Source organism: Zosterops lateralis, assembly GCF_965231275.1.
Source record: "Zosterops lateralis genome assembly, chromosome: 13".
NCBI classification, from domain to species: Eukaryota; Metazoa; Chordata; class Aves; order Passeriformes; family Zosteropidae; genus Zosterops; species Zosterops lateralis.
Window position 1 is genome coordinate 2,502,483 of NC_139773.1, and position 24,804 is coordinate 2,527,286.

Here is a 24,804-nt window from a genome sequence, read left to right on the forward strand (position 1 = left end):
TTCCCCAGTTCTGCTGTCATCACTTCCCACTCTTATCTCAGGGAAATGCTACAGATTCTTTCATGGCTGGGGAGAGCAAAACAAATTTTTCCAGTGCTCTCAATTCATTACAGGTGTTGTAAATAACCTGGCAGCAGCAGACAGAGCAAGGGGACAGCACTGTCACTACAGCCATGAGAGAAGTGACTTTTCAGGCACCAAATTCTTGCCTCCACCATAGGCAATGTCCTGCCCTTGCTTGGCCTGGACTGTGGTGACAGCAGCTTTTGCATCCCAGGAAAACCAAGAATGTCCCTTCCATATTCTGTGATATTCTGGGTACAAAGGTGTGGGAAATATTAAAGGTAAGAAGGCTTCCAGAAAGCTGTGAAAGCAGCCTCAGAAACAGAAAAAGCAGAAGAATTTAGAATTAGCTGCAATAGCAAAGTTTGAAAGTAGGAGAAGTTACAATACTACAGCAAGCAAAATAGTCTGAGTCTTGGGTTTGGCTAGGATAGACCTTAAGACTGCAGAAAAATATGCTCAGCAAGAGAGTAGCAAGCCTTAAGCTTAATAATGGAATATTGTTTACTGTTAATAGAAAGCATCCAAGCATCGTTTGAAGCAGGTGTAAGTGTGCTTTCAGTGATTGGCTAAAACAATTCTCTGTGAGCTTTAGCAATGTGTTATTGGCTGCAAAACTTTTAAAACGACCTGTAACAAAGAAATCTTCAGCTGCTGCTGGCAGATGTGACCTGTTGCAATCCTTCAGGCGTCTAAAATCCTGTTATGAGGCTGATGCCACAATAAAAGTTCGAGGAACATTTACCAGTGGTCCTGTCCCGTGTGTTTAAAGCCCCAACACACAGAGGTACACACACTTTATCCATTCAGTGTCTGGCCCTGCCTCAATTGTGGACAGGATTCAGCAATGTCCAGCTCAAGGGGCTGAGACTCTCTCAGGCACAGGCTTTCCCTTGGACATTCCCTGTTCTTTTCCACTGCTCAGATGCACCAGGCCAAGGTTCAGTGTGTGACCAGTGAGTCCATGAAATCTCCCATTTGCAGATGCACAGAATCACTGACTGGGTTGGGTTGGGAAGGACTTGACCAACCTTCCCATTCCTGACCAACTTCCCCCCTGCCAAGGGCAGGGACACCTCCCACTAGTCCAGGTTGCTCCAAGCCCCATCCAGCCTGGCCTTGAGCACTCCCAGGAACGGAACAGCCAAAATTTCCTTCCAAAGTTAAGGAAACTTCTTTACTTTACCTCGCAGATACACAGTGCAGATGCAGAGACTGAGGACAGAAATTTGTGTAGAATTCTGGACTCTTTAGTACCTTTCTAGTCAAGTTAAAGATAATTTTCCTGATTCAGTCCTTCTGTGATACATGTAGGGAAACAAATCCCAATCATTTTTTAAACCCAACATTAGGGCAGTAGAAGGCCCCTCTAGCACCTTTTATTTATGACACAAGAGTTCAACTATTTCCAGGTATGTGAAACTGGTGATATCCTTAAGTGTCACCAATAGGATCTGTGTAAGTGCCCTGAAGGTACCACTTACCCCAACTGAAAAATTGAAACTGAAAATGGGGATAAGCCAAAAGTAATAGAAAAAAATCCCAGGAGCCCCCAGGATTGATGACTGTACAGTTGGAATAAACTTTCCCCAATCACCTCCCTTTGTATCTTACACAAATCCACACTAAAACTCAGGGATTTTCCTGCCAGCTGAGCACAGCCTAAGTGTGACACACCTGAGGGCACTCTCCCCCAGGGATGGTCAGGAATTTCATCCCCACTGCCACGGAAGGAATATTACAGTGGCCAGCACCACACCAGAGACACTCCTTTGCTTGTAGGGATTTGTATCCTTGTCAGAGGACACAGAAAAGCTGGTCATGGAGCAAAGTGACCTTTTAAGAGCATTCCTCTGAGTCCAGGCATAAGTCAAACTTACAAGTGGATAAAGCAGGTTGTTTCTGCCTGCAAATTTCAGCCAGCCCATACCTGGCACTGCCAGGAAATCACAGTCCGGAGGCAGCCACAGGAACACCTCTCCAGTTTCACTGCCCTAACACTGCCAAGCAGTGGCATCACCCCCCTTGGCACAGAATTCCATGTCTAATCTACCATGGGGAAATGCTATTAGAAGGAAAAAGATTGGCTGCCTGAGCACAACTCCCAGTACAGAGTGAAACCTGTCAGAAAAAACAAGGGCTTCAAGGAGAGCTGCAGAAAAATACAGTTAGTACCCAAAAAATGGATTTCTTGTCTGAAACACTGCCAGACTAATTTCCAAGAATGGCAGAAAGAACTTAAATTAAGCAAAATCATGCTGTTATTAGGTGGGGAGAGATGACAGTTTCTTTGGTCTAGAAGAAAATGATCCAAGGATCAGGTAACAGTTATTCAAGCTATTCAACCCTGCACCAAACTACAGTAATGCAGAAATACAATTACTCCCTACAGTGACCTCTCAAGGAAAGGAGAATTCAGATTAGAACTAAGAAGTAAAATCAGAAATGTCACTATCCAAAATGCACTCTGTAGAATCTTTAATCTATTTTAATATTCGACCATAAATGATTTTCTTTCCAGTGCCAGGTATATAACAAAAAATCAGCATGGAAGGTCTGGCAGAACACATTCTAAATCTTCACAACCAAATGAAGAAATTCTTTACAATTTCAGATAAAGAGCAAAAGAATTGTCTTCAGTTCACTTTCATCCCCAGGTGACCTGGCTGGATGTCCTGCACTGAGGCTCTTCTCAGCTTTATCTATGACCTGCTTAATTGCATCATATCATTACTGTTATTAATTGCTGTCACTGCCCATAAAGCACAAAACCAATTCTGTAAAATAGAGAGGCTGGAATTGAATTAAACACAGCACACAGGGAGCTGTTTGAAGCCACTGTAAAGGGTTCTGAAGCCTCAAGCTCAGAGTATTTCTGAAGCCAGAGCACCAAATCTTTATGCTTTCAGCCAAGATACAAGGTAAGAAAAATGTGGGCTTTTCTGCATGCCCAGATTGAGTCTGAGCCCTTCCTTTTGGTCAGAAAACCCTTCCTTTTGTCAAGAGAAAACCCTTCATTTATGGATGTTCAATGAATAAATTTCTCCCCTCGGAATTACTTTTTAGACCAACTTTGTAGCACCACAGTCCACAGCAAATCAAGTCAGTTAAACTCTTATAAGGACCCTGCATATGCCATGAAACTCCAGAGAAAGAACTGGAAACTACTACTAGGGTCCAATCAATAAAAAAGAGATTTCCTCATGGAATGTAAGAACAGCAAGGAAGGAAAACTTTTATCTAAATTTTTCCCCACTCCTTACCAGTTCTATTTCCTTTGCTTACTCAGTCTGCTTTATTTAGTTTTTTATGTATAGTAAGATGCTTTTAAAACTACATTATCAATATTTCAGTGCTTTTTCTGGTAAAAATAGCTTGCAAGAGTAAGCAAAACAGTTACACACACAATAAACCAGCATATTACCAAATACCTCTGCTTTTATCTTCTCAAAAGCTCATTGAAAACAACAACATATTTAAGAATTATGAAAAATGCATTAGAGATGTCCTTTACAAAGACAACCAGGTTGCAGTACCACAGGTTGACTTCCAGATGGGATCAGCCAAACTGTGGCCTTGGTCCTCTTTCAAGTATATGACATTTAATACTATAGGAACAGATAGAGCAGCTTTTAAGCATCCTCAGGTTGTATTATATAGGGACATTGCTCATTTGGCTATTTCAAAAATCATAAGCAGTTTGGATAATAAATCAGAGTAACAACATTTATAACAGTAGTGATGGGGAGCTTGGTTTTAACGGGGCACAGAACCAATCATAGAATAAACTTGGTATTAAGTCATCTGGAGAAGTGTTCTCTGTGAAAATTAAATTAAATTAAATGCGAAAATTAGAATCTCTGACCCACCTTGGACTGCCAGCTCAGCCTGGGCCTCCAGGGTGTCGTTGCCACTCTCGGCGATGCAGGTGAAGGTCCCGGCGTCGGTCTCGGCCACGTCCCGGATCTCCAGAACCCCCCCGGGCAGCAGCTGGAAACGCCCAGACCTGCACACACAGGGACACTGTCACACCCCAGATCCATGGGACACCACTCCTGGCCAGGCCTGCACACACAGGGACACTGTCACACCCCAGATCCATGGGACACCACTCCTGGCCAGGCCTGCACACACAGGGACACTGTCACACCCCAGATCCCTGGGACACCACTCCTGGCCAGCCCTGCACACACAGGGACACTGTCACACCCCAGATCCATGGGACACCACTCCTGGCCAGGCCTGCACACACAGGGACACTGTCACACCCCAGATCCATGGGACACCACTCCTGGCCAGGCCTGCACACACAGGGACACTGTCACACCCCAGATCCATGGGACACCACTCCTGGCCAGGCCTGCACACACAGGGACACTGTCACACCCCAGATCCATGGGACACCACTCCTGGCCAGGCCTGCACACACAGGGACACTGTCACACCCCAGATCCATGGGACACCACCCCTGGCCAGACCTGCACACACAGGGACACTGTCACACCCCAGATCCCTGCGATCCACCCCTGGCCAGACCTGCACACACAGGGACACTGTCACACCCCACATCCCTGGGATCCCAGCCCTGCCCAGACCTGCACACACAGGGACACTGTCACATCCCACATCCCTGGGATCCACCCCTGGCCAGACCTGCACACACAGGGACACTGTCATTCCATAGACACCACCCCAGTGTGGGACACAGTGGAGTTTATAATTACACCATCACATCCCACACTGAAAATTAAGTTCAACCCTATCAATTCCACAATAGCAGCTCATCTTTCTGCACTTGCAGCTTCACTTGTTCTTAATTTAATGTGATCCAAGGTATTTAGTCAAGAGCAGTCAGAACTGAAGAAAAATGAGGTATTGTAATCACATAATTAAAAAAAAGGCATTTTGCAGTTCCAGCTGGAATGACTGACTGCTTGGAAAGCTGAGGGAAGTAAAACAGGAGAGACTGTGCTTTTACAACACAAGGACAGCAATGCACATTATACAATGTACAGGAATTGAATTTCTGTGAAAAGGTAAGCCATCCCTGAGAGATTAAATACTTCAGAATAAGATACAGGTTAAAAGAAATTCAAAATACAGATTCATCAGGTGACAAAGAACAGCACCTCCCTCTCTAACCTGCAAAGGGCAGGGAAGGGTTTCTAACCCAGCCCTCATAATCTATCTGATTTTCCTGCCAAATGGGGCAGATAAAGGTGGCACTTCATACTCAGTGCAGCACCCTCAGCCTCCAGCCCCTCACCTGACACAAATTTGTACATGACTTGGTGGCTTGGAAGAAGTGCAGGGAATTTGAGTGAAGATACAAGTTTGAAAAATCCTATTAAGAGTTTCCCAAATGCTGGGAAAAATGTCCCAGGCTTGGCTGGGAATGGCACTTCAGACATGCTCTAAAACCAGGCCTAAAGAAAAACACCCGAGGAAGACAAGCCTGGACCTTGACACATGCACCCATGAAATTTCCTACCTTCTTTTATTATGTAAAAGAGCTGCTTTGACTTTTTGTTCTTGCAGCAAGAAATGTGCTGCGGGCTGGGACGAAAGCAGGGAGCTGGATCTGCCAGGGAGAGGGGGACAGGAGCAGGGAAGGAGCTGTGCCCCAAGAACTGCCACTGTCACATCCTGAAGGAATGATCCAAGGCCATCAGCATGTCCATGATATTTTGAGGACATTAATGCCTTTTCCAGGAGATCCACTGTTACCTTCTAAAAGCAACAGGTGCCTTAGGATGCTCCTTTCCCACTGCCAGCCTCTGGAAGTTACTGCCAGCAGTGAAGATGTTACTAAAACTATTAAAAACTATTCCTCCTTGTCACTTTAGTTTGTCCTAGGGGATCTCACAGACTACTTGTAGTATTGGAATATTTATGGGAATTCTCCTGTTCAGCCATCTCAATATGTGCCATGTTTATATTCCCTTTGATTATTTTCCTCCAGAAAACCCAGAGCCGAATTCAATTTCCCAATAGGTGATTCAGTGGAAGTTTAATGGAAGAAACAACTAATCTGCCAGACTCCTTGGTGGTTCCCTCTGTATGAATCAGCCGTGGAAAAATCCTGGCCTTAAAGGAAAGCTGCTTTTGTAATAAAGCAAAACATCTTAATTTTCTAAGGACAATGAAGCATTTTCACAAAAGAGTGAAGCAATCGGATTTCAGACACTGGAGACAAAGAATCAGCTTAATATAAAAGTGATAACATAATTTGAAGTGTCATTAAAAACAACAAAGATTGATCACTCAGATGTCAGGGAAGAGGAAAATCAAATTCCAGCCTTTTATATGCATTCCATACAGCCCTCACTTGCACCCCATAACATACAATTACTGAGCTGCTCTGGATGCCTCACTCACAGGCTCTTTGTGTTTCATTATCACAAAATGTAGTGAGCCTTTATTAATTTACTGTAGTCAAACTGTCACTTATACCCTGAGGTTTGGGCCTTTCTTCCCTCTTTTAAATTACTATTCCCCAAACATCTTATAATCTATTTGCTGTCTCAGTAAGTACAGCAGATAAAATTAGACAGTAAATTAGATTATTTTGTAGGATCTACTACCAGAAAAATCTCTGTAATTACTCTGTTATGCTTAACCTTTCCTGAGCTGGGCAAGTGTACCAATGACTCAGAACCCTGCAAACAGAAATGTGTAATAATGAGAATATCACACATCTGTGGGAAAACCTTGCTTTAGAAAATGTGGACATGATGATCATACAATCACTGACTCCATGTGAGCACAGCCAGCAGAGCAGACATGAACATGGCACAAGTGCCCTCAGCTGTCATCCCCTCACTGTAGGAAAGTATTTATTACCTGGACAACCATGTTTCTGCAGGAGTTCTTCAATTACAAGGAATTTTGCTAAACTGAACAGTGCAAACCTGCTGCACAGCTTGCTGGACTTTACAGACATTCAAATGTTATTGCTCAAGTCCTTTCAATGGTTTAGTTTCAGCTGAACCAGCTCAGCTACTGCAGCTTTTTCTGTGGTACCTGCATTTGTTCCTTCTCCCACAGACATGTCACAGTATAAATGAAGATACACAATAGATGCTGTTGGAGCACACACTGACCCACACACTGCAAAGTTTTCAGAGCAGATCATCTTCCAGACATTTCTCTGTGCCTGTGTCCCAAGCTCTGGGGACAAATCTACCTGGGCAGTCACCTGGAACTTCTCTTTCCAAGTCAGGAATTGTCAAAAGCACAAATTGAGTCCTGCACTTGCTGAAGAACAGACCCTTCACACAGCAGGATCCTCAGCCAGACTAGAGACTGAAATAAAAAATATTCACTAGGAAAGAAAGGCTCCAAACCTGAAGAGCTACTCAGCCTGAATGTAACACCTCCATTCCAACCTTCTGTACCAAGCAGTGCTGACACTACAGGACATCTTACTTTAGGAAGTTTTCCATAAAGGGCCTAAGATTTACTCCAATAACTTCACACTTCAGTGCCTTCCCTGCTTCCTTCCATTTCCCTCAGCATTCTCCACATTCCTGGCAGAGATACTACTGACTGGGGGTGCATGGAGCCAATCCAGCTGGAAAAGCAGGGGGATATTCCCAGTGCTGAGCCCAGGGATGGCATCTGTCCATGTGCCAATGGTCAAGACCAACCAGTGCCCACCTTCCACCATGGATCACACAAGGCTGGAGCCTTCCTTTGGATTTTGGAGCTCTAAATTGGAGCTACATCTCAACTTAGAGCAGGGTTTAGTCTTTTCCTTTCTTTACAGACAGGGGAGTTTTGGGGAAACTACAAAATATGAAGATTACAAGCTGGACCAGTGAACCAATTCAAGGGAAAGCTTCTCAGTCTTTAGTGGCATTCTTTATGGAAAATCAAGATGTCAGCAATCTCTCCATCAGATTTCTTTAAAAATCTTCAAGTTAATGTGTTTAGAAGGATTCCTTGGAGTTCTAAGAACCTTGTTCCAATGGAAACTTGGAGCACTGAGTTAGCTTCCATTTCTCACCCAACACCCAAAGCTTCCTTCTCTCTCACATTAATTTGGAAAATATTTTATCACAGCAACTAATTTCACAATATATTGCATTACAGGCTGTCTGAACAACTGCCAAGGCTGCCATCACTCAAGTTTACTCATATTTATCCATTAACATAAATCTTATTGCAGTCTTCAACAAATAATCCATCAAATTTAATTGCCTTTCCTTTTCTCCAGATCTTATAACAAATATTTAATACCAAAACCTCACCACTCCCTATCCTTAGAATTCATCTCTTTCCTATAAATACAGGCTCCTATCCATATTCTCCCTAGGAATACAACTTGAAAGGCAAAAATTCTATTTTGTATTAATTAGCACAGTTATGACAGAAGTAAAAATAAGGGGTTTTAACAAGGGGTTAAAATTAGGGATAACCTGCCCATGCTGTCTGAGTTTCGTTTCCTAAGCCTAGACACATACAGAGAAATATCCCAAAATATCTGGCTATTCCTACATATATGCATGTTAATGTTTGGGGTGGGGGTGTGCATAAACAAACCCGGGATTGCAGAGCTTTTCCCAGGCAGAAGGGACATTAAAACCTGCCCAGACAAAAAGAATCGTTTTTTTCTTGGGATAAAGAAAAGCCATGCTAAGAAAGTCGTACTTTTATATCAAAAGAGGATTTTAATACAAATTAAATGTGATTTAATTTGTAATTACATTAACAGACCATGCATAACAAGCTAAGGTAGCTATTTAGCAACACTAACTGCAGGCTTTTCTCCAACAAAGAATCTTAATTTCTGGAGATTTTCCAGTTATTCTATTCACACCAATAACACAATAGCTGGAGGGTAAATGGAGTTTAAGAGGCTTCTGTTCTCTGCTCTTTGAATCCCTGCCCTGTTCAGCCACAGTCACAAGCAGCAGACTTGGGAGCTTTGCCTCAGTTTGATCACTTGAAGGACCAATGAAAAATTTACCCCACAGAGAGGAAAAAGATCAAATTTCTACCTTTACTCACCTTAAAACTCAAGCCTACAATGAGCACACATTTCACTTGAAGAAAAGAAGAGGTAAGTGTTGCAAGAAGAAAAAAGTCAACTGGAACCTGTTCTTATAACAAAGGGCAAAATACTAAAAAACTAACACTAAATATTCTGAAAAATCAGGTTAGACTTGGTTCAAATTGTGTACATTTGAAGATCAAGTGTATTTACTAATGTTATGCTCCAGCCCTCCAGAATAATTTCTCACTGTGAATAATGAGAAAAAGCAAATACCTGTTAAGCCCTAAGAAGTTCTCATGGTAACCTCATGGAATGAGGGAAGTGAATTCCAAAGGGAATCAGCAGCACTGTATTCAGTGGTGGGAAAATCTGGGCTTTATGCCTCAAAAATCAAGAAAATAAAAGGAGAGTTTTAACCTCCCTGTGCCCTGAATGTGCCACAACCTAGAGAAGGATGGGACAGCAGAACTTCCTAAAGATGTGACATGACATCACTTTACATGCAAGAAAAACAAATTCAGATCTTACAAGGCACATTTATTTTGCCATTTAATCCCATTTGATTGTGCTGCTCTAATGAGACTGTACCAGCTTTTGTAGGGGAGTGAGTTCTTACATTTATAAAAACCCCTGAATTTAAATCATGTGCCTTCACACTGACACAGCACCATCTCTCAGGGGCTGTTTGTCATTTCCCACAGCAGCCTCCCATCAAAGACAGTTCAAATTACCAGCCCCTGGATTCTTTTAATTTAAGAGTTGCCAAAAAAGAGATATATTATATCCCTGGTGCTGCAGAGACTTGAGCATTGTTCTGGCTGCTTTCTGTGTCAGCCACACCACAATTTACCACTCCTTGTTCCATGATTAACTTGGCTCCCCATTAATCTCACTGCTGACTTTGAGGGACATGGAAAACATTCAAATATCTGTTTGTAATCCTGGGTCTAGGAAGTACGTTCATTACATCAACAAAAATGGGCTGGATAAGATTTGTTCTGCCTTTTTTAATATAGATTTTCTACCACATTATTCTAACTGACTACACCAGCAATGACAATGTATAACTTTTCACTCAGTACATCTCTGAAAGCTCACTGATTTTTTGCCATCATGTCTACCCTTTTAGTATTCTGTTTTAATGAGAAAATGTGTCATTTTCCTTTAAGCACTTATTCTTCAATTCCTGTGGGACATTCTGACACAGAGTGGACATTTCCACTGTGGAAAGAATGAGTGCAGGGCTTCACACTCAGAACACCCCCAGTCATCCTCCTTTTCCTACAGTTCCTTATTCCCTTAATTGCTGCTTCTACTCCAGTGCCAATCTAAAAGTAATCTATTCTTAATAACCTCCCTGCTTCAGATGAGATTTGTTGGCTTCTAATGGCTGCAAAAAACTACCCTGAGACTGTTCCAAAGTCTTCTGAACTACCTCCCTAATCCCAACACTGCACCTTGAAGCCCTCCAGCATCTGCGATCAGCCTCTGCTTTTCAGGTTTCAAACCCAAAGGAAGGTGTGCACTAATCCCAAATCCTGGCTCCAGCTGGATTCCTGCCATCAGACAAAGACAGGGCTGTCAGCCCATACTCACCCATCTGTGGGAAGCTCCTCCTCATTCCTTGTCCACCTGATGTGGGGAGGTGGGAACCCCTCAGCCACGCAGGGGAACACGGCGCTCTGCCCCGGCAGCCGCGTCAGGGACGAGGGCGACCTCAGCAGGGCCAGGCTCTGCTGCTCCTCTGCATCTGCAAACAGCACAGGACACAGCTGCCACCAGATGCAGAACCAGGAGATGGTCATGTTAAACACCACCACCCCCCCCCCCCCCCCCCCCCCCGAACCAAAAGCCAACCAGCCAAAGAAAATCACAAATGAAATAATACCTCTATACCTTTCCTCCGGAGGATTCCATCCCCACCTCACCCACAGCCTCTGTCAGAGCCTCTCCCAGCCTTGTAACCATTTCCTCCAGACATGCAAAGTGATTCCCTACTTTTGGGATCCTCACTCTTCCAACTCCCTGGGAAACTATTCCAGCTCCAAACTACAGCCCTGAAACTGGAACTTCCAGCAGGTAGCAGAGATTTAGGAAAGAAAGGAACAAGTCTGAGTTTGTCCAGCGAGCCTTGGGTTTCATCAGGGAGCTGCCTGAGGAAGTGCTTTTACAGGCTGGAAAATTAAATTACTGCAGCAGTGACTGACCCCAAGTAAAATACAACCACCAAGGAAGATGCATGCTGAAGTTACACAAAATAAAAATGCTCCACCCATGGCTTTCCATCCTTATGAAAACAGGGAATCCTCCAAAGTAAGATGGAGAAGGGTTTGTTCTTTTTTCTTCCCATCCTTAAGAAGAAGCACAAGCCAAGTGAAGTTTATTCAGTCCCTAATACAGTGTGCCCCCTCTGTCTGTGCCTTGGACTGTACCCAGAGGAAGTGAGTTCTACAGAGCAGCTGCAGTTTGGGCTGAGTAACCCCTGCTGACCCTGCACTGATTCCTGCACTGATTCCTGCACTGGCAGCACCCTGACGAGTGTCTGGAGGTGTTATGGCAGCAAAGCTCCACAAGTGGAAAAGGCCTCAAACTATTTCTGCCCACCTAAAATGGGGACAGAGTATTCTGTACCTACACTACTCCTGCTCCCTGAATGAAGCACATTCTGCATCTCATCACACACATATTTGGCTTCTCTCTCACTCGGGCCCGAGGTGATACTCTCAGGGATTGCAGGAAGTTGTTGTTTTGGTGTTCTTCAGCTCAAAACACTAAAAATAATAGCAAGTGTTCCCAGCACTGAGCTCAGGGTGCACACGAGCTCCAAGGCACAACACGAGGAGGTGCCAGGACATTTGGGGGAAGCAGAACAGGTGGAAATCTCGTGTGGGAGTTGGTGCAGGCAGAGGCAGCCAAGCTCTGAGCAGTCCTGGATCAGCCAGTCCCATTCCTGCAGCTCTGCCCACACTCCAGGCAGGAACTGCTCTGCCTGCCCTGCTGTGCACAGGGAATAACAGAATGACAGGGACCTGGAGCAGCACATGGAGCCAGCCAGGCTGCAAAGCAAGGATACAACATCTCCAGGCTGCCATCCTTACACAGAGAGGAACTGCGATGATTCCCTGCAGACACAACTCCAAGTGCTCTAAGCTCCCAGAAGGGAGTTCAGCTCACAGTTAAATGGAAACTGGATCCCAAAATTAAGTGACATTTTCCCCTTGCAGCCCCATGTTTGAAAGCACGCACTGTGAAGAGGCAGAGCTCAGAAATGTATCCTCCTGCTCAGTGGCAGCCTGGTATCAGACAAAGCAGAAGGTTTAAGCAGCAGAACATTGTCTGGGGATGCAAATCCCTGGGATGCAGGAGTGTGCTGGGTGTGTTTCAAAGCCTGGGAAGCAGTGGTGGGTTCACTGTCAGCCACACATCAGATAACCATTTAAAAGGGGAATAAACTGAATAAAGAACAGATTAATTCAAATCCTTCTTTCAAATACTTCTCAGGCCAAACAATCAATTACGGGGCGGCTCAAGACTAAGGGAGCTTTCCCTTCAACAGCTTAATCCCACTTTCTAAAAAAAGTCTGCTGGGAGGGATTTTACCAAACTTCACTATCAATACTTTTGGATTCCTGATGGAGCAAAGAAACAGCACCATTTGAACTCCCTAACACAGCTCTATTTCATCATTTTCAGCAAAACATCACAAAAGCAAGGAAACTACAGCTGGAGCTAAAAGAATTCAAAAGATCAGTGTAATATGGAAGTTTTCAAGATATCTCCAGTTTCCAAAAACAAAAAAAAAAAATCAGCCAAATCCTCAGCATTTGAAGGGTTGCAGAAACATGAAGGCAATCTAAACTACAGGAATTCAGTCAAGCATCTTTTCCAAAAGTGCTTTTCTTCAAACCCTGTATCCTTAGTTGGAGAAGAGATGAGGCTTTGAAAAGGCTAAAGAACTTTAAGTCCTACTTTAAGCATGATTCATTTCCAGCACCCCAATTTCAAAGAGGGCTATAATTGTAAAAATTGGGGTGTTTCATGGAGTAATTTAGTATTTCAAGTAGAGAAGGGCCATAGTCACAAGAAACAGAACTATTCCTTGAAAGGGACCCTGAATGTGCCCACACCAGGTCAGGCCAACCCCAACATTATCCAGCCCTGAGAGCTTCCTGAGATGGAAACCCAGCAACTCCCTACAGCAGCTCTTCAAGAGTAACGACTGAATGAGAATTCCAACATGGAGACTAACCCAGAAGAGATGGCTCTGGGAACAATTAAGGAACCTCATCTGAAAAACAGCCTGTGTTCCCCTAGTTTGGGAAAGCATGACCCAAATTCCTGTCCTATTTCTGGTCACTCTTCAAACCTTTGTATTAGAACAGCTGGTGGTATCACTGGGAACAGAACACACTGAATGTGCCAACAGTTTACATCAGCACTGGACTTCTGTTCTAACAAAAATATCTCAACATTTCAGCACAACAGGCAAAGCTGAACCTTCCAAAATAAAATGTCACCTCCTCTGGGGGTTGGAGACTTCCCAAAAGGTCTCACTGCTTAGACAATCAGAATTTCAGAATATTGGGACAATTAAAGGCACCTCAGCTTAAGCATCCCAAGAGCAATGGACTAAGCATCAATTTCTTTGTGAAGCTTCCACAGGGTTTGAAACATGGGATTGAACCCAAGAAACTTAGAAATCCCCAAACTCACAGAAACAGTCAATTCCCTCTTTGTATCATGTTACAATGGAAGTATATTACTGGGGTTTTTTTTGAAGAAGTCTTCCCCCAGAATGCCTCAAAAGCTGAACCATTAAACATGGGAAGGCAGCCTGTGATTGTCTCCAGCCTGTTTCCAATCACTGTGAAGAGCTCAGGACTTGCGACAAAGACCTTGCCCTGGGAGACTTCCCCAAAGGTGCCAATGTTTAGATGGTCAGAACTTTCTGAATATGGGAAGAAGTAAAAACACCTTAAATTTAAATATCCCAAGAGCAACACACTAAGCACCAGTTTTTCTGGGGAAGCTTCCACAGGGTTTGAAACATGGGATTCAGCCCGAAAAAAATGTAGAAGTCCCCAAATGTTTACATTCAAAGAAACAGTTGGTTGCCCCTTTGTATCAATGGAAGTGCATTACTGGTGGCTTTTAAAAATGTTTTCCCCAAAATGCTTTAAAAGCTGAACCATTAAATATGGGAAGGCAGCCTGTGATTGTCTCCAGCCTATTTCCAACCACTGTGAAGAGCTCAGGGCCTGTGGACAAAGACCTTGAGTTGGAGACTTCTCCAAAGGTGCCAATGTTTAGATGGTCAGAACTTTCTGAATATGAGAAGAAGTAAAAACACCTTAAGTTTAAATATCCCAAGAGAAACACACTAAGTACCAGTTTTTCTGGGGAAGCTTCCACAGGGTTTGAGATATGGGATTCAACTTGAAAAAATGTAGAAGTCCCCAAATGTTTATATTCAAAGAAACAGTCGGTTGCCTCTTTGTATCAATGGAAGTGTATTACTGGTGGCTTTTAAAACTGTTTTCCCCAAAAGCAGAACCATTAAACATGCAAAGGCAGCCTGTGAGTGTCTCCAGCTCCATCCCCGAGGAGCCGAGGCCGCGCAGCCCCGGACGAGCTCGGCACACAGCAGCAGCAGCGGTACCTGGCAGCACTCTGAGCTCGGCCTCGTCGCTGTACTTGGGGGCGCCGCCGGTGTCGAGGGCGCAGCGGTAGAGCCCCGCGTCGCTGTCAGAGGCGTTGGTGAGCAGCAGGGCCCCCGTGGGCAGCTGCAGCAGCCGCGGGTCGGGGGGCAGCGCCTGCCGGTCGCGCTCCCAGCGCAGCAGCGGCACCAGCTCCGCAGACACCTCACAGCCCAGCACCGCGCTGGCCCCGCGGGACACCGACGTGGGCTCCGGCTGGCTCGTGAACCTGGGCAGACCTGCAGGGAAAGAACAGCGTGTGTGAGATGTTCTCATCGTGACGGCAAAGCTTGGAAGGGCGAGTCAAGACTCAAGAATGTCGTTTTTGAAAAGTTAAGTTGCTCTCCCAACTCTTTAAAAACTTTAACAGCTGATAGGACAATGCTAGATGCGGATGGTGTAAAGGCAAACAAACCCAATAATCACAGAATCCCAGAATGCTTTGGGTTGGAAGGGACCTTAAAGCTCATCCACTCCCCACCATGGACAGGGAAACCTTCCACCATCCCAGGGTGCTCCAAGCCCTGTCCAGCCTGGGACACTTCCAGGGATCCAAGGGCAGCCACGGCTCCTACAATGCAGCCTACACAGCACCTTCACTTACACCTCCAGCTACAAAAGCCTCTGGGCAGTGCCAAAGGTAAATATTGAGATAAATATTTGCACATGAACATTCTCAGGGTGGCCAGAGACCAGATTTCCTCCAGGGCACATCACAGAGCTGACTCAACAGGATGGCACAACTCGTCTCACCTTTTCCATAAAAATGCTCTCCAGAAACACCCAGAACCCACTTAATGGCTTCAGAGTTGGGCTGGGGAGGCCAAACCTTGGGAGAGCTGTGGGAAGAGGCTGAGGACACAGCTGAGCTGGTTCCATGGAGTGAAGCTGGGGGCACATCCATAAAGCACACCCAAGACAGGGAAAACCACAAGGCAGCAGGGATGGAAGTGTGAAGCACAGTCATGGAGTGGACAGGTTGGAGGAGGAAGAGGGAGAGGAGGAAAAGCAGCTCTGGGTGGCACCCTGGGGAAACCAGGGGAGAGCATGAGGCTGAAGAATTGGGAATGAAGGCAGGGAGTTGAACCTGGAAAACAGGGAGCAGAGGTGCTTTAGTTTGGTTTTTTGTATTCTTACCACTCAAATTACTTTAGTTGTCAAGAAATTAAATTTATTTTCTGCAAGTCAGGATTGTTCTGCCATTACAGTAACTGGGAGTGATCCCATCTTGGCTCAGTAACTTTAATCTCATTTCCTCTCCATCCTGCTGAGGAGCAGAGTGAGGGCACAGCTGGATGGGCAGCCAGCCACAGTCAACCCATCTTAAGTATTCTGCAGAGGGAAATGATCAAATCTGCCACAGTTCAACCCCCTGTTTCCATAAGTCTCACTTAATTCCTACCATAAATACACTGGGAATGTACCAGTAGAAGGACCAATACTGCAGGACAGCCAGACTGAATCCTAACAAGAGGAGATTCCTAACATATAAATCACTTCTGTCAAGTTCCTTCCATAACCCTGTACAGTTCATCTCCAACTGTTACATATTTTCTTCCCTCTCAGAGTCCCACCTGGGGACTCCTTCCATAACTTCACTCCTCTGAGAAACTCTCTGTTTCTCGTTTCCCCTCCCAGTGTACTTCCAACCAACTTGTGGTCCTTTGATCTTGACCTTGTTTTGGTATTATTTTGCATCTTTGATATTTATCCACCAGTCCCTCCAAGGTATTCACAGAAACAAAAAAATCCAACTTCTTTCTTTTAACTTTCCTTCTGCTTAATGAAGCTACAAAATCTTTAGTTTCTCTCCCTCATTCCCCTAACAGCCTATCCACCTTGAAAGCTGCAGAATGGTAGGATAATTTTGGAAGGAAGGGACCCAGCCAGAGCAGAGTCAGCTACAAGGTCAGAGCTGGTTACTGAGGGATTTGTCCAGCCAGACCTCAAAAATCCCCAAGGGTGGGAACTGCACAACTCCTGGGCAACCTGTTCTGCCTCATGGAGCAGAATTTCTTCAAACCCAGTCAGAACCTCCTTTGCTCCAACTGACCCCCAATGCCTCCTGCCCTTCTCACCAAGCACTCCTGGCAGAAAGACAAACCCCGGTGCCTGGAGTAATTTAACATCACAAACATCCACAGAAATATTACAAAACTGCTTCTCTCTCTACTGAAAAGATCCTCCCAAAAGATGGAACCATCTCAGTGGCTCTGCACAATCAATCCTAGAACCCAAGTAACCTTTTCCTCTCCTGAATGACCCATCCCTCTGTCCCAGCACAATCCCAAGGTATCTCTGCACCTGCCTGACTTTGCACACTGTGCTCAGAAGGTCCATCATTAGTCAGTCTGGAGCATTATTTAATTTTTCCTGTGAGACCATGAAGGCCACAGCAAGGGTAACAAGGTCTCCTCGTTTGCCACGCTCACTAATTCAGCGGGTAAATAGGTTGTTCTTACAGCTGATGAGTCTGTTAACCCTGAGCCTCTGAACTCCAGTCTCTGAGGCATCTGTCCTTTCTGAAAATCTCCTTCTTGACAGAACCCATTAAATGCTCATAATTACCTCTGATTCTTATCTCTCTCAATATTCTCACTTATTAGGAGCCCTCCATATTAAGGCAGTTCTTTCCCCAGCCTGGGAGGGAATCCTGGGTCTCCTTTAGCCAGGTGACCCCCTGACTCCTGTTTTCACCTCACCTGTTGCCATCTCTGCTCCCACTGGTACAGCCCCACACTGGCTACTTCAAGCACAAGCAAGAACATTCCTGGAGGACTGAAGCCCTTCAATCTCTCACATACAGCTCAAATATGCTTTATTCCCTTACAAGTACTGTTCATTTCCTGGACAAGACAGACCTTGTGCCTTCTGTTGTGTGCAAGTGCTCCACTGAGGTTAAATAAGCTTTATTCAAGATGGTTTCATTACTCACTAGAAATGAAATCACAGTTCATTTTCCAAGTCATCTTAAACACCACTAAAACCTGTATTTCATCACAGTCCTGTGTGGTTTTAAAATATACATTTTAACTTAGCCTATAATTTTGTCCTAAAGAGTAATTTTCTCTTATTCTACAATTATTGGCAATTTGCACTGCTTAAAAGCCTCCATTGTGGAGGAGGACCCTTTGCTTTAGCCAACAAACAACCACAGAACAATCATGATGCACTATAAAAAGCACTCCAAATCCAGGCCTTAATTACTATTAATTTGGAGATCTGTTTATAAATCCAGGAGCAGGTCCCAGAGTGCTGGCACACCTCCTGCAGCAGTGAGCCACTAGAAAATACCCTTTCATCTCCCAGCCCAGAACCTTTCCATTACAGAGCTGCTCTCTTCAAAATATCAATCAACTTCTAAGCCAGCATGCCCTGAACTTTCCACAATCATTTTTAAAGGCATTACCATGTCAGCCAATTGAGTCTATTTAAACTACAAACACTTCTAAAACCATTTTTAAAGTTAAATTTCTCACAAGTTGCTACTTTTTGCTCAGTGGTTTGTATTTCCCAAATGCTTCAATCAAGAAGGCTGAGTAAGAAGTTCCAATGAGGAGCGGAATCCCAGGATGGTTTGGGTTGGAAGGGACATTAAAGCCCATCCAGTGCCATGGGCAGGAACACCTTCCACCATCCCAGGATAGCTCCAAACCCCATCCAACCTGCCCTGGGACACTGCCAGGGATGGAAGATACATTCCTGAGGAAGCAGCCCTGTGTTGCAGACATCAGCCCATCTTTGGGTAAATGAATGTCATGATAAATGACACTTCGGGCTTCTGACATTGAAGACAATTTTTTCATGTTTGTACACACATTAATCATTCTGTGGCAGTGCACATACATTAAGTATCGATTTTAGGACACTAAAGGAAAATACTACTGACCTAGCAAGAATTCAGGTTAATAAACTCAATTTAGGAAGGATGATTTTCCATTTGGAAAGTTCTCTAAACAGAGGCAGGAGAACACATAAGCAACAGGGCACTCACATGCATATAACAGGGATTAGACACATCCAAACCCCTCATTTCTGCCAGGACAATGCAAATGACAGAGAAGCTGGGGAAATCAACTCTGTCCCTCTTTTCTCCTTCCCTTTTGTCTCTCCCTTCCCCTCATCCAAGCCCAGAGCAATGGTAGGAATGTGAATGAACAATCTATTAATGCAAATGTGGTGCATTCAATCAGCATTCCCAGTCTCGGCATTACTGAGATTTGTGGCCCATTGTCTCCATTTCTGAAAAAGATGTGCCTAGAAGAGCAATAATTCCCATGCTCCTGGAAAACACAGATGGTTAAAATTCTGGCTGTAGTCTCCTGCCCTCAATGGAGCCAGTATTTCATCTCCTGGAGTCTGCAGAATCAGGGAATTCACTGCCCTGAGCCAGATGCCAATCTAGCTCAGCAGCCTCCCTGCGACTGCAGCCAGTGCCAATCATTTCCAAGGAGACTGAAAGGAAAAAAGCCTTCATTATCAACCATTACTGAACGATTTGCTCACCTGAGTGTAGTAACTCCAGAGTCACACCTGCCCCTGCTCTGCAGCCTGTCAGCAATGCTGCAAACACTGCTCTGTTTAACATGGATGTCACTGCCATACACACCTTTAATGCCCACAGAGTCCTACCAACCCTTTTGGGACCCTTCTCACCAAATCAACACCACAAAAGGAAACTGAGAAAAGAGAACCATTTCCTTGTTTCTAGGGAAGAGGAAGCTGTGGAGGAACCCCCTTTTCCTGCCTGTGGCAGGGCTGTATGAGTGGTCAAAAGTCTCTGTTTTTCTCAAGTGTGTCCTCCCTCTGTTGCCACTGCTCTGACTGTAATTGAAGAGAACACTTTGTACAGGCATTAAACTGCTCTAAACACACACATATCACATATGTTGGTGCAATTAACATTTTCCCAAAGCTGGTTTCGGGCCTTCCTGTGACATCTCGATGTGCTCAGCAAATGTTTTCTGTTTTTTCCCCTGCTTCTACTCCAATATGGAAAAAGTAAAGCACAGGAGCAGCTGGCAGAGTTTCCATCCTGTTCCCTCCTGGATACCATCTGTGAAAAGCCCTTGCTGCCCAGAGTTAACTTTTATTCAAGTTTCTCCTGACTGACCCAACTCTAAACTAACTCCAGCAGCACTAGCTCCAAATATTCCACCCTACAGCTTCCACTCTCAGTCTGAAATTCATCCAACTAGCCTGTGAACGATCCCACAAACTGCTCACAATTTTCAGTCACTTGAATTCTCCCCCATTCCTGTCTGCCTGATCGAATTTGAACTCATGACAAATCCATAACTATGACTCCTTTCCCCAAACAGCCTCTTGGGAAGTGTGGAGATTTCAGCACCACAAGGAGGTACTGGAGAATGGGAACACGATCCCCTATTGTCAGGACAGCTCCAACATCTGCTACCCTTCAGCAACACAGCGGATCACAACGATGCCGCCTATTTTGTTAGTGCAGCAGCTACTCACCCCAACCCTGCTAAAAAATTAATAAGTCCAGCCATCTGTGGACACTTCATTAAATTATCACAGCTCCTTCTCTCCAACATTATTCAGCATCATTTGTTGGAGTGGCAGAGGTGTGAAACGGCTTAAAATACACTCCTGCTAATGAGACATATTTCATAGATCTCACTGGCACATGGAGCAGACTTTGTAATTACAAACACTCCTGCAGAACACAAGTCCAGCACCACCTGAATCAGGATAAGGCCAGATGCTTCCAGTCCTTGCTACAAACACCAAGCAGCACATCATTCTCCCCCCTTGCTTTAGGCACACCAGACAGGGGAGAATGGAACCAAAAATCCAGGCAGGAGACAACTCCTCAGGGAAGGGAAGAGGATTTTTACAAGGACTAGAACATGGAGAGAGGAAAACCTACCAAATGTCCTTGCTGGCTGAACAGAAGTGGGAAGTGTATGGAACACAGAACACAAATGAGAAATGTCAGTGCATAACCAGAATCCTGACTTGGTTAAACACAGCTCTGACAGTATGAACATGGTATGTGCTGATCAAAAACAATGTCCCTTGGCCTGAATGAAGGGAGAGGAAAATGTCACTGGACACATCAGTGACACACACAGACACAGCTACTGTCACATACAATGACACACCGAGTGACCTGCTGGCACCTCAGAGCTGTCCTGAACAAACAACTCAACTCCAGATGTCCCAAGGTCCCTTTCAAGCTTGATTATCTGACATGGGAAGGTACACAAAAACAGCACAAAAACAGTGAGAAACAGCAAAATATTACACAAAATCTTGTCCAACCTGGCCTTGGACACTGTCAGGGATCCAGGGGCAGCCACAGCTTCTCAGGGCACCCTGTGCCAGGGCCTCATCACCCTCACAGGGAACAATTTCTCCCTTATATCTACTACACGTCCAAAAATTTTAGAGGGTGTTTGGAGAAGGAAAACATATCAGCATAATATGATGTTCTACATGGCAAAACAAGCGAATCCAAATTCTAGTTAGGTGATATCAAAAAGAGATCAAAAAAAGAATTATTTCAGGAATGAAATGGGAGCAACAAAATGACTGAATGAAGATCTTCAAAGATACAGAGGTCACTACTGACAACCACAGCTACAAGAAAAGCAGTAGGAGTGAGGTCAGTCCATAGCACACAGTCAAGCTCATGAAGTGCTGCAAGGAATGGCACAGACAAACAGAAAAAACTGATCTGCTGATGGATGAGGTGAAATAGTATCATGCAAACTGGAGACAGGACTGGCAGTTCAAGGGCCAAACAACACAAAAGCTCCAGGAGCAGCCGGAAAAGCTGCAGCAGCCACAGTGAATCTGATCTCCACAGACACCAAGAAACAGCCAAAACAACATTCTAATGCCAGAAAAAATTAACTGAGGGCATGCAAACCATGGAGTCATTTATTTGCTGCTGTTGAAGATCATTCTAATAGCAAGACCAATGAAAGCCCAGTGGGATTTCAAGAGAGGCCCTAAAGATAAGGCACACAGATTGCCTCATCATTTAAGGAACTTCAGGTCTTCATCAATAGACTGCCTAAAAATAAGAACCCTACAGGCTCACAATTACTCTTTCTAAAACAAAATCGAGAGCCATAACAAAAGAAGAGTAAGATCCGAAGGCTGTGGTGAAAGAAAAGAGCTTGACAGGTTAAATAATTTTCGTTCCAGGAGAGGCTATCAATTACGGAAGCTCATGTGAACAAGCTATTCAAAGAAGATTAATGCACAGAGAGGACTGTCAGGATAAATTTATCACAAAACTGGAAGAAAGGAAAGATCTGAAAAACTTTTAGAGGCAACTCTATAGACAGTGACAAAGACAGCTGGTACCTGACAACAGGCATTTAGAGACAGGAAATAAGCAACAATTTCACTGCGAACTCCTCGGGATGCGTGAATTGCAAAGAGAGCTGGAAAACCAGAGTGCTTGAAGGTTGACAGAACAGCAGACAAACAAAGCACAAAGAACTTCTAGAGACACAAACATGCAGCTCAAAGACATGTCTGGAGACAACAAGGGTGCGTGGCAGCATAAAGGCAAACACTAAAAGCCGTAAAACTGCAAATTATCCAACACAAGCACAACTCAGGTGGCATCAGCACACCACGGACCCCTCCAGCAGCTGCCGGCCACGAACCTCAGAGTATCAGGAAGAGATTTTTAGAGGTCTCTCCACAACAGAGCCTTTCTTTGCCTAATTTTTACTCTGTTTTTAAGAGCAGATTGACAGTGCATTTAAGCCAGGGCTGATTTGAGAAGCTGTTTCAGAAGGAAGAGCAACACCTTCAGAGAAACACAAATTATCTACAGATATTTCCCCATGTTCCCCCAAAAGAGGGGTTTCTACATGCAAATGAACAGGGCTTGAAGAATTTTTAACAATTTTTAACATCCTTATTTCCAGTGTATTTATGTGAATGCTGAGACATACCCTATGCTTTTAAGAATGTTACCAATAACCAGCCTCACTGAAATCAACTGTCACAACCTAATGTCAAACTAATTAAGCAAATGTCATAACCTAATTTTTCCTTATTCAAAATAATTTTCCTCCATTTTGTTTCCTTTCCAGGTTCATTAAACTTCATCTTGAATTTTTGTTACAGAAAAATAAAACATTAATCAGAGATACCCTTGCACCTTGTTACTTCTTACCCTTGGTGCTTTTGTGTCACCTTTCACTTGGGGCAAGAGTACAGGTTCTTATCATTTTCAAAAAGCAATATTTAGTCAATCAGAGACCTGAACAATGTCAGCACACAGAGCCTTCACTGTACACTAATAAAGCTGAAATCTCTTGCTGATTCCACACTGGTGCAGGCAGGGAGTGAGGAACACAGGCTGCAGATGTAACCATCACTCCGCTGACAGCTCGGGATTCCAAGCGAGCTCCCTGCAAACTTGTCAAACAGAATTACACAGGGACTGCTGGTGCTGACACGCAGAGCAGAAAGAGGGAGAATCTGATCTGAGTCAAAATATGAACAAATGAGGAGCCAATCTAAACAAAATTCAGCCAAGTTTCTCGTTTAGGGGTGTTGATGCATCATCAGTAGTGTGACTGTCTTGGTCCCACTATCCAGACCCCCCAGCTAAGCATCAGCTCATGGAATTTCAGGGATTTGGCCCTCAGCTCCCTCCCACAGAATTCCTGTTTCTCCACAGGTTAACTCTATCACCTGCCATATATTCAAAGGCAAAGGTCAAGATGGAACATATGCTGCAAAAAGCTCCCATTTCTTATGATTTACAGTAAGTTTATACTGAAGTACATGAACATAACTTGGCCATGAACTAAATGCACAAAGGAACTGGAAAATTCCCTTTGCCAGTTACAGGACTTGCACTGCACGGGACCTGAATTCCAGTCTAGAAAACAGGAGTTTTTTCTGAGCAGGGCTATTACATCATTACTAAAGCAGGAGGCTCAGGCACAAGTGCCACACATCTCCTTGTGCCTCTCTGCTCCAGCCTCAGCAGAGCATTTGTCACCCTCCAGCAAGCACAAATAAGCTTTAACTGGCTCACTGACCCACAGAATTCGGGACAGGGATAGTATTAGTCACAATGAGCTGTTGGATTTGCTTTGACATAAGGTGAAATAAATGTGAAATACAAAAGCTTAAGAAAATCTGCATTTTTCAATAGCAACTAGTTTTAAGCAAGCAAATTAAGAGTCTCTTCACCTGGGCTTTGACTTGATCATTAGACGTCAATGAAGAGTTTCAAAACAAGCAGGTCACATTCCCTGGTGTGGGCTTTCCCCAGGATTCCACTGGTATTCCAGTTGCAGGCAAGTCCTGCCCTTCTCTGCCCTGGACATGGTAAGAGGCTCTGGGTATTAAATCCCAATCTGAGACTAAAAATTTGTAATAGTTTTGAAACCGGACCCTTCAGTCCAAGAACTGAAGCTCAGTTCAAAGGCTCACATAGATTTTCTTAGCTACTTTAACTGGACAAATGTGGACTGCAAGAATTCAGAATGACAAATAACATAGAACATTTATTGTCTTAAGTGTCTAAACTCTCACATTCTCAGTAACAGCTGACAGAACCTGTACAAACTGCAGTCGTGTTAAAACCACCTTTGCCATTTACCTGTCATGAAGAAATGCATTTTGATCTAAGCCAATTTATGAAAAACATAGATGCTTTTTTCACAGGAAAATGTATTTCTGCAAGGAAAATTTATCACCCATGCCACTTACTGGCTAAGTGCTCTTAAGCACCCTCCTCTGAAGTATCTCTGCTCTGAGGTTTTTTCCAATTCCAAGATACAGAATGTTCTTTATTCACAAAGATCTGATCAAGATTCTTTTTTCTCCTTGCTGTTAAAGCAAACGTGCAATCCTGGCTAAAAACGTGCTGTTATTTCTAATTTAACCCAATCTCTATGGGCTGGGACAGTTTGTCCTGAGCTTTTCTCTCACCCTTTGGGATGGCACATACAGTCTAGTGAGAAATAAAACACTGCTCAGCTGTAATCTTTAGAGCTTGGCAAACTTCTCAGAGGACATGAACAAACAGAACTAAAC

General features: G+C 44.2%; 1 protein-coding gene across 1 annotated transcript in view; it reads right to left on the minus strand.

Annotated features, from left to right (window-relative positions):
- The window catches only part of NEO1 (neogenin 1), a gene marked incomplete at its 5' end in the record, with an annotated part of 164,839 nt that overhangs the window by 81,551 nt on the left and 58,484 nt on the right, over positions 1-24,804 (minus strand). Inside the window, 3 exons of the mRNA XM_083871015.1 lie at positions 3,933-4,069; positions 10,658-10,811; positions 14,721-14,996. Of these exons, the coding sequence (XP_083727141.1) occupies positions 3,933-4,069; positions 10,658-10,811; positions 14,721-14,996 (567 nt within the window). The remainder of the gene's footprint in view (positions 1-3,932; positions 4,070-10,657; positions 10,812-14,720; positions 14,997-24,804) is intronic.